Genomic DNA, 17,791 nt, shown 5'->3' with positions numbered 1-17,791 from the left:
ATAGAGTACAATAGGTCAGTGGGGAAGGAGATGAACGTGATAGGTCAGGGAGGAGAGGGTGGAGTGGATAGGTGGAAAAGGAGCTGGGCAGGTCGGACAAGTCCGGACAGGTCAGGGGACCGAGTTTCTGGAGGTTAGAAGCTAGGATGAGGTGGGGGAACGGGAAATGAGGAAACTGTTTCCAGTCTCCCCAATGTAGAGGAGACCGCATCGGGAGCAACGGATACAATAGATGATATTAGTGGATGTGCAGGTAAAACTTTGATGGATGTGGAAAGCTCCTTTGGGGCCTTGGATAGAGGTGAGGGAGGAGGTGTGGGCGCAGGTTTTACAGTTCCTGCGGTGGCAGGGGAAAGTGCCAGGATGGGAGGGTGGGTCGTAGGGGGGCGTGGACCTGACCAGGTACCCTCTCATTAAATGTAGACTTGCCCAATAACAGCTCCTCCCAATCAACTCTCCTACCTGATACAGACATAAATTTGCCTCTCCCAATTTAGTACCATCTTGCCAAGTCCTAAATTATCCTTACTCATAATTACTTAGCTTTTAAGATAGCTGTGACTGCTTCTAAATGGTTTTCCTGCTGTAAAAGGTCAGTTACCTGAATAGGCTTATTTGCCAATACAAGGCCCATTTATGGCCCCTCCAAGTAGAGGAGGGGCTATGTTTAAAAGTATTAAAAAAGCTTGGTTAAAAGGTTAATTACTTACTAAAAAAAAAATAGACAAGCCCAAGCAGTCTCAACAGTTTAAAAGTAGATACGATAAATGGCTGCTTGCAGAAATGCTGTTGCTGGAAACAGACCCTACACAAAGCTATTTAGTCATCTCTGTTCGACATACCATTTTGTGTTTCTGGCAAAGTGGCTTGGAAAATTTCTAAAAATCAAGAGATGCCACACAAGGACAAGTTGCATTTTTAAGAAACTTATTTTGTGCATTTATACTCTTGTATTCTGGATTTCACAGTAGCAGTACAATTACTGTAATATGCAAATAAAAATTTACCACAGGAAGAAGTGATGCACGATCAGATCACAAGAGTTCTCTTGCCAAGGCTGTATGAGCACATTTCAGTTAGATGTTAACATTATTAATTTTTATTTAAAAACCTGACCTCAAAAAACAAAATGAGCAATAAGCCAAGTCAGCCAGAGAATGTGTATAGGGTATAAGCAGGTAGGGAGAGTTAAGTTCCGAGTTTTGTGAAAAAGGTTCAACAGAGCAGGACTCCAATCAGATAAGAACTTAGTTAACAATGGGGTGCTGAAGGCAAGGGTAATGGATCAACAAGGTGAAAAAAGCAGTCATTATGTAGAGCCATTTAAACAATATTGGAAGCATTCAGTACGCAAGGTCAGCTAACAAGGGGAAAGTATCCATTGTATGAATCCAGTTAACAAAGATTAAGAACATTCATTGTATCACAGTAAAGGGATAGCTATTGATACATATTGATTGGGTGACTGTTACAATCAACAAGTATACTGCCTTAACGGGATGCTCCTCCCTGTAAAGTGACTATATAGTTCATGAAGAAACTGCTCTTCCAGAGAAGACAAGAACTCGTGTCTGTGAGAGAAAGTCTATAGCCTTAAAACTTGTCCTTAAAAACAGTCTAAAAATGTAACACTGAATTATAGAACACATTTGCTGCAGAGTAGAAAATAAGCTGACAGGCAGGGAGGAGTCAGGCCACAAAGAAAAGAGGGAAACCCAGGTTATGCAGAAGATTAAAACATCTGGCGAGAGCAAGAACGAGCATTTTAGTGCTGAGACAGCCAAAGCCAGTAGAAAGTTAGCTCTTTATTCTTACTTGCTATGGATTGAATTTAATTGCATTTTGGAGATTTGATTTGGAGTAGCCATCACTGATGATATGCAAACTCTGTAAAAGGTAATATTGATGAAGCTTTAACTTAATTGCTGTTCTTACTGCCCCATTGTGAATTCTAACTAGTCAGATCATGTGTCTTAAGAATCTGACAACCCTGAAAAGCATGTTTAATTCGAGACTGATGAATCATTTAATATACAACCCCCTATGGTAATGTTTCAGCCTCAGGTACAGAATCATTCTGTTCTTAAGATAAAAATGAGTCTGCTCCTAGGTTTAGAAGAATTTTTAAGCTAACACTGAAGAGATTCTGACAATCTGTCAGAAAGCTATTTTATGGTCAAAGTCTGCTCTCCTCGCTAAGAAGCCATTTTGTAAAACAATGATATCTGAATATGCAAGCTCTGAAAGGTTACCTTATGACCTCCCAGTTAGTTCAGACTGATACTTCATGATAGGAACTTCTCACCAACAGACACCAGACTTAGCTGAGTTTGCTTCTCCCACCTGATGGATAGCTAAGGGCCTGTAGGAGTGATCAGTTAAGCGCACACAGACCTGTCAACTAACTTCTCTTCCTTATGAATTACTGTCTTCTCAATGTTGTCTGTCTAATTAAGAACATGCAGTGTTTTTGTAAACTTTGTATAAAGGAAGCCTGTTTGTGACAGAAGGGGCGTGTAGCCTGCAAGGGTCTTGAAGAGCTGGTACCTACTCTCCTAAGTTTTTTAGAACCTAGTTAGCCTAGGGGCAGCACGGTGGCTCAGTGGTTAGCACTGTTGCCTCACAGCACCAGGGTCCCAGGTTTGATTCTAGCCTCGGACCACCGTCTGTGTGGAGTTTGCACATTCTCCCCGTGTCTGCGTGGGTTTCCTCCGGGTGCTCCGGTTTCCTCCCACAGTCCAAAGATGTGCAGGTCAGGTGAATTACCATGCTAAATCCCACAGTCCAAAGATGTGCAGGTCAGGTGAATTGGCCATGCTAAGTTGCCCAGAGTGTTAGGTACATTAGTCAGAGTGGAAATGGGGCTGGGCGGGTTACTCTTCAGAGGGTCGGTGTGGACTGGTTGGGCCAAAGGGCCTGTTTTCACACTGTAGGGAATCTAATCTAATAGGTAAAAACAATGACTGCAGATGCTGGAAACCAGATTCTGGATTAGTGGTGCTGGAAGAGCACAGCAGTTCAGGCAGCATCCGAGGAGCAGTAAAAAATCGATGTTTCGGGCAAAAGCCCTTCATCAGGACAATTAGTGCACGTGGGGGCTTGTTGCAGTTGACTAGATTGTGATACAAAGTTATTCTTGATCTTTGTTCACTTGGTGGGGAGAGGAAACATTGAAAGCTCAACTGTTGCTAGTTGCACCACTTCAAATTTTAGTTTAAGGAGAGAATTTCTTCATGTGCATTGAGCATTTTGAAAACACTTTAAATACCAGAATCATTTGCTCCAGTTATATTTTAACTTGGACAGCTAACCAGTAGACTGGTTATCTGGGCAAACTTGTTTCCAGCACTACGAGTAAACAAGCATAAGAAATAAGAACAGGAGTAAGCCATCGAGTCTGCTCTGCCAGTCGATAGGATCATGGCTAATTAGACATTCCCTACATCCACTTTTCTACCAACTGATCACATCTGTATCTTGAAGTTACTGCAACACTAAGAATGGATCTTCAACCCTTTTGCTGCACAAATGATTAGGTTCCAAGCAACCCAATTCCATTGCACTTCCTTGCAAGTCTTTTGTTCAAAGACATGGATAAATACCTAAATTTTGCCTACAAGCTGCTGAACGAAATACATAACTACTTTGATGAGCACATCACATTCATCTTCTGATTGGTGTAACCTGCATCCTGTTCACATCACTTGCAACTATTTTAGTAGTTTTTATATTAACTTCCAGGCTACACACCCTCACTGATGGCTGGTGAGAGAGAAGGGAAAAGGATCAACAAGGAGCAAGCGGTAAGCCACATTACATTGCACGTCTGCTTCCATGTGGCCAGGTATTTTTAAAAACTCATTTACCAACAGTGCATCTGCTGGGGTTGCGATACAGCGCTCATTACTGACATCAGACCATACAGTGAAGGAGAAGCAGGCCATTCAGCGGAGTTGAATCTTCTCTACCACACAGCTGACCTGTGAATCCTGAACTGCATTTTTGTGTCTCCAACCCACTCCCCTCACTAATTATCTAAGCATATACTGGGATAACAGTGGAGGCCAGTGAGAAGAACTCCTAAAGTGTGTTCAGAGAAATTTTCTACAGTGGGAGTTTCCAGTCCATAAAGAAAGGCAATACTGTTGGATTGGTTTGAGAATGGGAACTGTGACTATTGCCTCATAAAAAACCTTGGATGCAGTAGAATAGGACAAGAAGCAATCCACAATAACAATGAGTGAAGAAAAAGCTTCAAAATGGACAAGGATGGATCTGTCCTGATTACAATCAGAGGATGACAGGCAAGACTAGAATAGAACCTTTAGCAAGAATTCATGGCACAGTCAATGCATACTCAAACAAGAACAAAAAGGGGATGGAAGGACAAAAAGCTCCCTTAATAATGGAAGTGCTGGAGGTGAAGATGAAGCAGAAAAACAATTTGGCAGATGTCAGCTGGACAATACAGCTTAGAATCAGGCTGGATTTAGACACTTCAAGAGAGAAAAAAAGTTATAAAAGCAAGAGAAGCAAACAGAATTTAGGAGATGTGTATTGCAGCTAATAAGGGAAATAAACCAAATTATTCTTTAGGCAAGTACTCCAAAAGGCAAGGAGGATAGTGCAGAACTTCAAGAGGACAGATGGGTGAAGTGAGCATTTGTCAGGGAAATACAGCGAAACAGTATAAAATGAAGCATGTCATTCTAAACAGGATGCAGAAGCAGGAAAACCTGGTGTATGAGAGATTGAAAGAGAATAAAGCAGGATAGTTTGACAGCAGGATTAAAGCATCAGCATCCTGAGTTTTATCAACAGGGACATGGAATGCAAGAGCAAGGAAGCGATGAAATACTTGTACATTCTGCTATAACGTGCATTTCATTAACAAAATTCACTTTATCATTTGAATTGGGGACACTTTTTAAAGCAAAGTTTTAAAGTATGTATCAGTTATAATACAATTACGACCCAATTAGTTTAATAAGTGCTGCTTTTATATGATTTTCTACTAACATGAGATTGCACAAGAACAGAACTACGTGTTATAGCAGAATTGACTGTACAGAATGTGGATTTGACCCCAACCCAAGTAGTGTTTAGATTTTAGGCTCCACACGCAGAATAAAAAAGGCATTAGAACGGGTGCAGAAAAGATTCAAGAGAATGGTTCTAGGGTGAGGAACTTCAGTTACAGATTGAAGAGGCTGGACTGTTCTCCTTGAAGAACAGGTTGAAAAGGGATTTGGTGTTCAAAAATCATGGGTGGCCTGGAGAGTTTAGAGAAAAATTGTTCCCACTGACAGGATCAAAAACCAGAGGGCATAAATTCAAAGTGATTGGCTTTTTAAAAAGGCTGACATGAGGAGAAACGACATAAGTTAGAGTCTGAAAGACACTGAATGCAAGGTGGAGGCAGGCTCAAAAAAGGTTAAGGGAATTGGATTATCTGAAAAAAGAACACAGGGTTACAGAGAGAAGGGGCACTAGGTGAATGATTCTCCTGACAATCAGCAGGGACAGTGGAATAAAGGACCTCCTGTGCTGCAAGAGTTCTGGTTCTCAAAACTTCCCTGCATGGGGTTTCCATTTGTCAGTTTTACATGGCAAGGTGGTGGTACTAATCACTGACCTGGAGTCCCAAGACCCAGGCTAGTGCTCAGGGAACATGACCACTGGCGAAACAAAAATTCAATTCAGTGAATATTTAAAAATGCACTTGGTTCACTAACATTCTTTAGTGAGGAAAAGCAGTCATCTTTACTTGGGTCTTGCCTACATACAATTCCAGACCAATAGTAGTGTAGCGACTAACTGCTCTGAAATGACAGAATTACCCTTCAATTGAAGGGCAACTACCCATAGGCAAAAATAAGAAATCCAAAACGACAATCAGTCCCCTCTATATCCTCCTGCCCTTGTTGTTACTGCTCTCCATCTTATTGGATAACTAGACCACACAGCTCAATTCATGAGAACAATTACTGAAGTGAGGAGGCTCAGCACTAAGCCCTGGGAACACATTTGATCCCATCACCTACTCACCCAGTAACCCCACTGCAAAGAGTCTCATCATGTAACCAGTTGCAAAGCACATCACAAGCCACGCTCCAATTCCATGCACTCTTCAGTTACTTGAGGATGCTACTCATCCAACAAGAGTGAAATTATTGACTCAACAGATGTCTTGAAATGCAGTTTGTGCCACTCTGCATAGGCTCATTTGCCATACCATCTGAGGGCTCCAAGAAAGTTTCACCTTCTCAACTTTGCCCCTGACCTGAAGGATGATGACCCTCAGGTTAAAACTCATCAGGCAGTTCTAATGAGAGCACTGGTCCTAAAAAGGACTGTGGCAATTTACCTTGCCTTTCACCCACCTAAATCTACCCACAACTATTGAACTGAAGATTGAGTTTTAGCAATTATGACAGAATGTAGTCAGTCAGAGAACAGAGAGAAGTTCCTCACCCCACTCCTTAGAAAAGTCTAGATCCTTAACCATTTGGCCTATCGAGTCCACTGCCATTTAATCATGATTGATGGGCATTTCACAGCTCAGGTTAGTGATTTTTTTGCTTAAAAGAACAAATTGACTTGGGTGGGGTATTTTCCTGTTAGGTTAAAAAAGGTAAGAATTTGTCCTGAATAGCAGTCGGTCAACTGGTCATCTCGGTGCTTTAGTTGGGTAATTACACATTTATGACTTGTAGAACAGTGGGGCTCAATTGTCAACACACCTCAGAGTTGGGACAATTTCCACACATTCATCTGGAAATGGCATTGCTGCAATTGCTCCGTGGACTAAATGGATTGATTATTAGAAACACAAGAGGAGTGCTGAAAGATGTGACTGCAGGAGACAACAGAATTGGCACGAGTACTCTGGTGATTTGACAGGGAATGTGGCCATTGACAGTTTATGCTGGCAATAAGTGACCAGTCCTAACTGCCTGGTGTTCCAATCCAAGCCCTGCTTAAGCCCAAATTGGCTGAGGAAGTGGGGGGGCAGATGGGGAAAGAGAATTGAAGGGATTTTTTAAATGCATTAACCTGAAGCCACCACAATTCTCTCTTTCCTGTTCTAGAATTACCTTTCTGTCGAAGTGGACAGTTGGTAGCATCTGCTGTTCAATCAAGACAACATTGGACCTGACCAGACCAAAGTACTTGCACTAAATGGAATCTCTGGGTTTCAGTGTCAATTCACTGGTCATAATGTTCCAAGAAACAATGCATTTCAGTATGGTGTCAGCAAATATGACTACTGACAAATGAACTCTAGACATTTACCTAGAAAGAGTGGTTTCCAGAGACAGACAAAAAAAATCAAAACATGCAAGGGGGTATTCAAAGCTCAACTTACTTGCCTTCTGTACTTTCCACAGACCTTAAAGTGATTGACACTTGAGAACCCCAACTCATGAACTCCCTGAAGCATTGATCAGATTAATAAAGTTAACTTGGAACAGTTAAACCTGTGCTTTATTCCATCAAATAAAGCCAGTTTCCACATCTCTGCATTTTTAAATCACCCAACCCATTTTGGCAAGACCTACCCTTTGCTCACTTAAACCCCTGCTCCCATTTAATTTTCACCCAACTTTCTCAGGCCACCTTTCAAACAAGTGGAAATATTTTACATTGTGTTTGAAAGAAAGGAATTACAGCTCCCCTTACAAAGAGGATATGAGACCAAAAACACTTGACCTCAAACTACAACTTCCAATTGGAAGTTGGACCTCTAGCTTAGTTCTGTACCAATGTCTCTAATTCTAGTGGATTCCTTCTCATTGAAGGATTGATTTGGTATTATACAGGGAGTAAAATCAAGTCACAAACTGCATATGTATTCTTCAACATGTTGGTTGAAGCAGTGGGGAAAAAAGTCTAGCTGCAGATGAGCTGGGGCCCATGGGGCTTTGCATAAGTTGCGAGTTGGCCAGCAAAGAGTGGTTGATTGTTGTAACTAGTCACCATTTCATAGTCTAAAGGCCTCCTGCCTCTTTTGTTCAGCTACCTGGGAGCCACTTGGAGTATGAGAATGTTTGAGGGACAGACCAAACTTATTTCCCCCTCAGTTGTCAGAAGCTGGTGAGCTGGTTGACCAGCTAGGGTTATCAATACACAAAGCTAAATTTAAGCATGCTTATTTGATAAAATGGCAAATAAAGGTCTTGCAATCTCAAACCAAAGTCAGGCACTAAGCCTGAGAAAAGAATTGCACCTTGTATAGATTGGGAAAGTTGCAAAGTCTGTGACCCTTAGTGATTTAAAGGAATAGAAGTCAGAACAGACCAGATTGAAAGATTTGATGAAACTAGGGCAAAAAGGAAATAACCGTGCAGTTGAGTAAATCAGTAGCTGCAAAAATGTTTTTCACAAATAGGCTTGAAGGCTGGACCTGTCAATTGTGAAATTGATCGAATTAGGACCATTGTTTATTTCAGATACAGGGAGAAGTAGGGTTTGAGAACAAAGCAAAACGTAGAGACTGATAGAAGGCCAAAGATGGCCTTACTAGTGACTAGTATAATGGGTTGAGCAAGACCATGAGACAGCAGGTCAAGGTGAGCGCATATTTGGGAACTTGACAATCCCAGTTACCTTATCCAGATGGGCAATAAGTGCAGACCTAGTCAGCACCATTACATCCTGAATGAAGGCATGGAGAGAGACACTTGGACAGCAAATACAAGGTGCAATGGATATTGGAATTACTAAGATTTGCCACACAGTACAGAAACCTTAACAGCAGTTTTACATGACAGGGTGATAAAGATTTTGAATGAAACAGTGAGACGAGAGGAAGAAAATGCCAGGGGAAATATTAATGCAGCTATCCACAATTAGTGTACTGGCAAATACTTTGTCCACAAGTGACAAGTTTGGGAGGAGTTAATGAGATAGAGATGAGTTGCTTTCTCTGGGAGACACCAGCAGGCAGTGAGGAAAGTTGAATTGGACAGGAAGGAGATTAACAATATTAGTGCAGTGAGGCATGGGTGGGCTGGGGTAATCCCTAAAAGTACAAGTGTATAAACAGATTGCTAGGGGAAATAACCCCAGATCCAGAACACTTAAAATGCATGCAGATGGACTCAGGGAAGTCTCAAGTCAAAAGACTTGGCTGCACAAACAAGTGTGATAAAAATCAAATAGGGAGATAAAGTAACGTCAAAATTCCAAGCTAAAGTACATTTAGGTGCAGTCATATAACTTCGAGAGACAAAGTCCAACAGCAATAATTAAACGATTACATGCTTCATATCCACCCAAAGGGATAGAAAGTCCTGTTTAGCATCGCATCGAGAAAGTAGTACGTCCACAGGCACAACATAGCACTAGGCTGTCAACAGATTATTTTGGGGGCATATTGAGCTCTCGACGCCCCGACAGCAACTGAGACACAGCCAACCCACTTTAAAGATGAACAAAAACATCAGCAGCATTGCCACATGTAGTTAACGCGCCTTCCAGGAACAACAACGGATATGCTCTGGCACGGAACGTGTTGCGTTTCAAAGCTGCCCCGGGGCGGGGCAGATCCTCCAGGCCCTGAAAAGCAGCTCTGTGGAGTTCAGGAGACGCGAACGCTACTTCAGTGCCTGTTAAAGCGCAAGCCGTTTGTTACCTTTCGGAATGCGGCCGGTGCCTTGGCAGGTCGGACAGGTGACACTGTCCTTGCCAGTAAACTCTACATAAGGGAACCGCGCAATGTCCTCCTGTCTGTCATCGCCCAGTAAATCCTCACTGCTCTCAGCATCCAAAGACCGTTCTTTCCTCAGGCGGCCCCGACCAGCTCGAGCTGAAACCTGCGAACCCATCACTGCGCGCGCCACCAGCTCCCGCACCCTCACCCAGTGTGTTATGTTGCGCATGCGCAAGCCTAGTCGCTCTCCCCCTCGACGTGCTCGCGCTTGTCTCTTTGAGGCGATCGGCGTTGGAGTTAGCACAGCGAGCGGAATTCCTCGTGCGGTTGATTCCCAAGTCAAATTGCTGATGGGCAGTCATTCTCTGGAAAAGCCCATTCAAACCAAGCCTCAGCAAGGCCATTTGAACTCAGTGCTGAGTTCAAACAGACTGTTGTAAAGGTAAAAACGGGCCTTAGCCCACAATTGGAGGGTCACAAATTGATTAAGTAGATACAAACCCTCTTGAAGGGTCTGTACCACTGTCGTGATTTGAAGGTTTTTAAATGCTCCTGTCACTGAAACAAAGAAAACTGCTGAGTTGCTTTGATTGACAAGCACAAGTTTGACAAAAAAGTAGTAGCTCATTGTGTATTTTCAGTAGCTCTTTGATGACATTTCCCCAAGGGTTATCATTGTCGTTTTGAATGCTTAGCTGAGTTTCAAAAGCGAAAAATATCTCTCAGAAGGTTTTGAGTTCATAGTTTAAATAGACTATTAAAGGATTAGCTATCTTTAATGTGGAGTTCAAATAGAATTATTTTAATAAAAATGTTTCAAAGCTTCAAATGAGATCTAATAAGGAGAGCTTTTGATCACTATCAAAATGTAGGAATAAGAGCTGCATTAAATTGTTAGTTTTTTGTCATCTCCAGATGGCGTCTGATGATGAATACAGGGTGAGTAGCTATGGCGATGGGATGGAGGGTTTAATTGGCCATGGAGGGTGAGTAGCGTTGAGGACTAGTGGGCCAAATAATTTTGAAAACGATGGGGAGCTGTAGTAATATTGGAGAGAGGCAAAGGGGTACTGGTATTACCATTGGACTAGTAATCCAGACATCCAGATGTGAATGCATGGAAGGTGGTGAAATTTGAATTCAATAAAAAGCTGTAATTAAAAGTCTAATGATGACTGTGAAGCCATTGTTGATTGACAGAAAAAAAACCCATCTGGTTCACTGATGTCCTTTAGGAAAGGAAATCTGCTTTCCTTATTTAGTCTGACGTAGATATGACTCCAGACCCACAGCAATATGGCTCTTAAATGCCTTCTGAAATGGTCAAATGAAACACTTGGTTATATCAACTGGTAAAAAGCCTTAAAAAATGAAACTGAATGGGCCATCTGGCATTGACCAACACACCGGAAACAACAACTCAATCTCAGACATGTCAACAGTGCAAAGTTCTCCTTACCAATATCTGAGAGCTAGTGTTAAAGTTGAGAGAGATGTCTCAGACCAATCAAGCAACAGCCTGACAGAATCATACTCTTGGAATCATACTTTGCACACGATGTCCCCCCAGACAATACCATTGCCATACCTGGGTAGGATCCCAGATCATAGATCTCAAGGACAGATCTAGCAGAGGTGGCAGTTACAGAGTTGGGAGGGAGCTTAACTTAGTGTTGACTCTGGACCTCTCAAACCTCCTGCTGATTATCGTGTGCCCCCACCCATCTTGGCTGATGAATCAGTACCAGTTAGAAAAGAGTGGCAAAGGCACTGAATATATTCTGAGTGGAAGACTGGGTGGGCAGAATAGTGGCTCGGTGGTTAGCACTGCTGCCTCTCAGCGGTTAGCACTGCTGCCTCTCAGCACCAGGAATCCAGCTTCAATCCCACCCTTGGACAACTGTCTGTAGTTTGCACTTTCTCCCCATGTCTGTGTGGGTTTTCTCTGGGTGCTCCTGTTTCCTCTCGTAGTCCAGGTTAGCTGGTTAGACATGCCAAGTTGCTGCGTAGTGTGCAAAGATATGTAAGCTAAGCGGATTAGCCATGGTAATTACGGAGTTATGGGGAAGAGGGGAGGGAGAGGTGGTAGGTCTGGGTGGGATGCTGTTTGGAGGGAAGGTACAGACCCGATGGGCCGGACAGCCTCTATCTGCAGTGTCAAGATTCTGTGACTTTAATGTTCATCACCGAAAGCGACTCTTCAGCAAACTGGTTGAGTCCTAAAGGACATAGCTGCTGAACTGGGTTTGCAGCAGATGGTTAGGGAATCAACAAAAGGGAAAAAAATATATTTGACCTCATCCTCACTAAGCTGCCTGTAACAGAGGCATCTTTCTGTGATAGTATCATTGACCACTACACAGTCTGGTGAAGGTGAGGTCCCACCTTCACATTCAGAATAACTCCTTTGATGGTATGCAACACTTACACTGTGTAACATGGCATAACCTTTTAATGGATCCAGCAATGCAAGACTGGGCATCTGTGAGACATTGTGGACCATCAGCAGCAAAACCATACTCAAACACAATCTGGCCCAGCATATTCCCCACTCGACCATGAAAATCAAGTGGGGATGAACCCTGGTTCAATGAAAGGTGAAGGAGGGCATGTCAGGAGCAGCATCAGGCACACCTAAAGATGAGGTGTCAACCCAGTGAAGCTACCAAACAAGACTGTGTGTGAGCCTAACAGAATAAACAGCAATTTTAGGCAGGGCTAAGTAATTCCACAACCATGGATCTTACCTAAGCTCAGCAATCCTTCCACATCCAATCAGGAATGGTGGTGGGCAAATAAACTCACTAGAGGAGGAGACTCCACAAATATCCCCATCTTGTGTGATGGGGCAGCCAATCACATCAGTATAAAAGATAAGGCAGAAACATTTGAAACAATCTTCAGCCAGAAGTGCCGAGTGGAGATCCACCTTGTAGTCTCCAGTGGTCCCCAGCATCACAGATACCAATCTTGAGCCAATTCGGTTCACTTCATGTGATGTCAAGAAACAGTTGGAGACACTGGATAGTGAAAAAGCTGTGGGCGCTGAAAACATTCCGGCAATATTACTGAAGACTTGTGTTCCAGAACATGCAGCTCCCCTAGCCAAGCTGTTCCAGTTCAGCTTCAACACTGGCATCTAGCCAACATAACGTGGAAAATTGCCTGGGTATGTGCCATACACAAAAAGCAAGATGAATTCAACCTGGCCAATTACTGCCCCATCAGTCTACTGTCGATCATCAGTAAACTGTTCGAAGGTGTCACCAACAGTGCTATCAAGCAGCATCTGCTCAGCAATAACCTGCTCAGTGACGCCCAGTATGGGTTCTGCTGGGGCCACTCAGTTCCTGACCTCATTACAGCCTTGGCTCAAACATAGACAAAAGAGCTAAATTCCAAAGATGAGAGTGACAGCCCTGGACATCAAGGCTGCATTTGACCAAATTTGGCTTCAAGAAGCTTTAGCAAAACTCGAGTCAATGGTAATCAGAGGGAAAAGTTGGTTGAAGTCATATCTAACACAAGGGAAAATAGTTATGATCATTGGAGTTCAACCGTATCAGCCCAAAACATTTCTGTAGGAGTTTCCCAGGTTGCCAAAGAAGTTACTCTGAATGTTCCCCAACCAGAAACCATGGATAAACCATGATATCCATTCCCTGCTGAAGTCCAGTTCCGAGGCATACAAGTCGGGCAATCCTGCTGTTTACAGGAGATCTCAGTACGATCTTTGTAAGGGCATCAGAGATGCCAAGAGGCAATACCAAACTAAGCTTGAGACCCAGACAAAGTACACGGACACCTGTCGCTTGTGGCAAGACTTACACAACATAATGGGCTACAAAGCGAAGTCGAAGAGAGTCGTGGGCAACAGTACATCCCTATCCTATGAGCTCAATGCAATCTACAATTGCTTTGAACAGAAGGTCTATGAAACAATGTCATCTATCCCAACAGCCTCAGATGCACCTGTACCCATAGTCACCATTGTAGACGTTAGACCTTCTTGAGAGGGAGCCCACAGAAGACAACCAGCCCGAATGGAGTCCCTGGCAGTGTGCTCAGATTCTGTGCAGGCCAGCTGGCAGGAATATACGCAGACATCTTGAACCTCTCATTATTATGATCTGAAGTCCCCATCTGCTTCAAGAAGACGGCTAGCATCCTGGTGCCAAAGAAAAATCGTCTCAATGACTACCGCTCAGTGGCTCTGACCTCCGTAGTTATGAAATGCTTCGAGAGGTTAGTCATGGCTCACATCAACTCCAACCTGCCAAATTGTCTTGACCCTTTGCAATTCACCTAGCGGTGCAACAGATCCACAGCAGATGGCATCTCCCTGGCCCTACCCTCATCCCTGGAACATCTGGGTAACAAGGATACCTATACTAGGCTCCTGTTTATTGACTACAGTTCCATCTTCAACACCATAATTCCAAACAAACTCATCTCTAAACTCCAAGACCTAGGTCTTGACACACGCCCCCCCCCCCCCCCCCGCCCCAAACTGGATCCTCTACTTTCTGGCCCATAGACTGCAATCAGAAAGAAAAGGCAACAGCACCTCCTCCACCACAATCCTCAACACCAGTGCCCCACAAGGCTGTATACTCAGCCCCCTACTATACTCATTATACACTCATGACTGTATGGCCAAATTCAGCTGTAACTCCATTTACAAGTTTGCTGACAATACCACTGTCATCGGGTGGATCTCAAACACCAATAAAGCAGAATACAGGATGTTTAGTGGTATGGTGTAAAAACAACAATCTCTCCATCAATGTCAACAAAACAAAGGAGCTGCTCATTGACTTCAGGAAGCAGAATTGAGGGCATGCCCCTGTCTGCATCAATGGTGCAGAGGTGGAGATGGTTGAGAGCGTCAAGTTCCTGGGTATGATGATCATCAAAAATCTGTCCTGGCTCACCCCATGTTGACGCAATGGTCAAGAATGAACAACAATGTCTCGACTTCCACAGGAGGCTAAGGAAATTCAGCATGTCCACAAGGACTCTTATTGATGCACGTAGAAAGCATTCTATCTGGATGTATCACACATGATTTGGCAACTGCTCTTCCCAAGACCTCAAGAGACTACAGAAAGTTGTTAACATAGCCCAGTCCATCATGCAAACCAACCTTTCGTCTATTGACTCCATCTATACTTCCTGCTGCCTCAGGAAACCAACCAACATTCCACTCTAGTTATACTTTCTTCCACCCACTTTTGTTGGGCAGAAGATATAAATGTGTGCATGTACGAATGGATTCAAGAACAGCTTCTTCCTCGCTGTTGTCAGACTTCTGAATGAATCTGTCAGTTTTAAATTTAATGTTGATCTTGCTCTTTGTATACCTTTTCTGCAACCGTAATGATGTATTCTTTGCTCTGTTCTATTCCCCTAATGCACTTTGTATGGTATGATCTGCCTATGCTGTATACAAAACAAAACTTTTCACTGTACCAAGGTACATGTGACAGTAATAAATCAAATCAAGTTAGCGTCCTTCATCTTCAGCTGCATCATCAATAACCTTCCCTCCATCATAAGGTCAGAAGTGGGATATTCGTGTTACTGAAGCAATTCATGTCCAAATGCAGCAATACCTGGATGCTATCCAGGCTTGGTCTCTAAACTGACAGGTAACATTTGTGTCACACAAATGCAAGGCAATGACCATTTCCATTCAGAGAGAATCCAGCCATGATTCAAAATCAATGGCACTATCATAGCTGAATGCTCCACTGTTACCATTGACCAAAAACTGAACAGGCAAGTCGTATAAATACTGTGGCTACAAAAGCAGGTCAGAGGCTAGAAATCCTTCAGCAAATAACTTGGAACACGTAACAGCCAAAAACACTCAAGAAGCTTGAAGGCATCTAGGACAAACCAGCCCGCTTAATTGGCACTACATCCACAAACATCCACTCCCTCCTCCACTAATGCTCAGTAGCAGTGCTGTGTGCTAGCTGCAAGATGCACTGGAGATGCTTAAAGTTCCTTAGACAGCACTTTCCAAACCTGGAACCACTACCATCAAAGGGTGATGCAGTGGCTCAGTGGTTCGCAGTGCTGCCTCACAGTGCCAGGGACCCTCGGCCAACGATCTGTGTAGTGTTTGCACATTCTTCCTGTATCTGCGTGGGTTTCCTCCCACAGTCCAAAGATGTGCAAATCAGGTTGATTGGCCATGTCATATGCAGGGTTACAGGGATAGGGTAAGGAGGTTGGCCTGAGTGAGATGCTCTTCGGAGAGCCAGCATGGACACGATCAGCCAAATGGCCTGCTTCCACACTGTAGGGATTCTATGATCTAAAAGAATAAAGGCAGTAGATGGGAACATCACCACCTGAGAGTTCCCAATCCGAGCCACTCATCATCTTGACTTGGAAATACAGGTATATCACCATTCTTTCACTGACACTGGGCCAAAATCCTGGATCCCTGACAGCATTGTGGATCTATCTACAGCAAATGGATTGCAGTGCTTCAAGAAGGCAGCTCAAGTGCAACGAGATCGGAAATAAATGCTGACCCAGCCATGAATCAAATAAAAATGTCCCAGATAATTAAGGTGAGCCTCCTAATCAACCTGCCTTGACATCACTTGCCTTAGGGCATCCTACGCTCTGCTCCCAGGGCAGGTGGACTTGACTCTAAGGCACGCCCAAACCCTGGAGTGAAAACTGGACATTTGTTGATACATTACTGAGACGGTAATGAAGCTACCTGCTTCAGCATAAACAAAGATGTACTGTGTTGGAAAGGCCAGTAGCAGGCTGGAAAATTGGGAAACTTTTAAAGATCAACAAAGAGTTTCTAAAAAAAGTAATAAAAAGAACAAAGGTAAATTATGAAAAAAGCAAAAAATATAAACATTCATAGAAAAAGCTTCTAAAAGTATGAAGGAAGAAGGTAGCAATAGTGAATGTTGAGACTGGAGAGGTAATAGTAGGGAACTCAGAAATGGTGGAGATACTAAATCATTATTTTGCTTCAGTTTGCACACTGGGGAACACTGGTACCATCCCAATACTAACAGGTAATGCTGAGGTTATAGCAAAGGAGAACCTTAGAACAATCATCACTGCAAGGGAAAAAGAGTACTGAGCCAATCTTTGGGATTGAAGGGAGACATGTTCCTGGGGTCTGATGGCCTACATCCTAGTGTCTTAACGGAAGTGGCAGTAGAGATGGTGGATCCATTGCTTATAATATTCCAAAATTCTCTGGATATGGGAAAGATTCCAGTCGATTGAAAACAATACTACGATAACACCCTTAGTTTAAAAGGGAGGGAAACAGACAATAGAAAACTATAGATGGTACGTCATTGGGAAATTGTTAGAATCTATAATAAGGAAGTGTAAGGACTCTAGGAAAGTCAAAATGCAATCCATCAGAGTCTGCATGGCTTTATGAATGGTCAGTCGTGTTTGACTAATTTGCTAGAGTTCTTTGATAATGTAATTAGCAAAATGAATAATGGAGATTCTGTAGATGTAGTATATCTGTACTTCCAGAAAATATTTGATGAGGTCCTGAACAAAAGGTTAATGTACAAGATAAGATCAAATTGGGTTAGGGGTAATACAGAAAGCAGAGAATTGGAATAAATGGGTCTTTTTTGGTTGGCAAGATGTAACTAGTGGGATGCCATGGGTTCAGTCCTCAGGCCATATCTATACTCATGACTTGGATGCAAGGGTAGAAATTACTAGAGCCAAGTTTCCAGATTACACTAAAATAGATGGGAAAATTGGAGTGATTATAATGACATAAATATGGTGGACTTCATAAAATATGCATTCCCTGATTGGGGCAGTTAATTTAGTCCAATCAGGGAGCCCTGATTGACAGAGATAAACAGCAATGTCCACCCGGGTGTTTTCCTATCTTCCTGGTGGTGGAAATTGAATAAAGATAAAAAAAAAATAAACAGCAATGTCCACCCGGGTGTTTTCCTATCTTCCTGGTGGTGGAATTGAATAAACATTTGTGCACTTTGTGTCTTTCACTGTGTCTCACACCTGCGCACACACACCATGGGTGCTGGGGATAAAATAAGCACTACCGCACTTAGGTGGTAGTGTGGGGGTTAAATTATAAAAGGGGGAAAAAAA

General features: G+C 43.0%; 1 protein-coding gene across 2 annotated transcripts in view; it reads right to left on the bottom strand.

Annotated features, from left to right (window-relative positions):
• Nucleotides 1–10,081, bottom strand: part of LOC122543370 (transmembrane protein 106C-like) — a 58,608-nt gene extending 48,527 nt beyond the window's left edge. The window contains exon 1 of one of the 2 annotated variants that reach the window (XM_043682018.1): nucleotides 9,864–10,081. In XM_043682018.1, the coding sequence (XP_043537953.1) occupies nucleotides 9,864–10,059 (196 nt within the window). In that variant the 5' untranslated portion in view covers nucleotides 10,060–10,081. Of the gene's footprint in view, nucleotides 1–9,637 lie in introns of both variants that reach the window. The other variant, XM_043682016.1, reaches the window with a different exon arrangement.
• Between the last annotated feature and the right edge of the window lie 7,710 nt (nucleotides 10,082–17,791).

This window comes from Chiloscyllium plagiosum, chromosome 43 (genome assembly GCF_004010195.1).
Source record: "Chiloscyllium plagiosum isolate BGI_BamShark_2017 chromosome 43, ASM401019v2, whole genome shotgun sequence".
NCBI classification, from domain to species: Eukaryota; Metazoa; Chordata; class Chondrichthyes; order Orectolobiformes; family Hemiscylliidae; genus Chiloscyllium; species Chiloscyllium plagiosum.
This window is presented reverse-complemented; position numbering and strand designations above follow the sequence as displayed.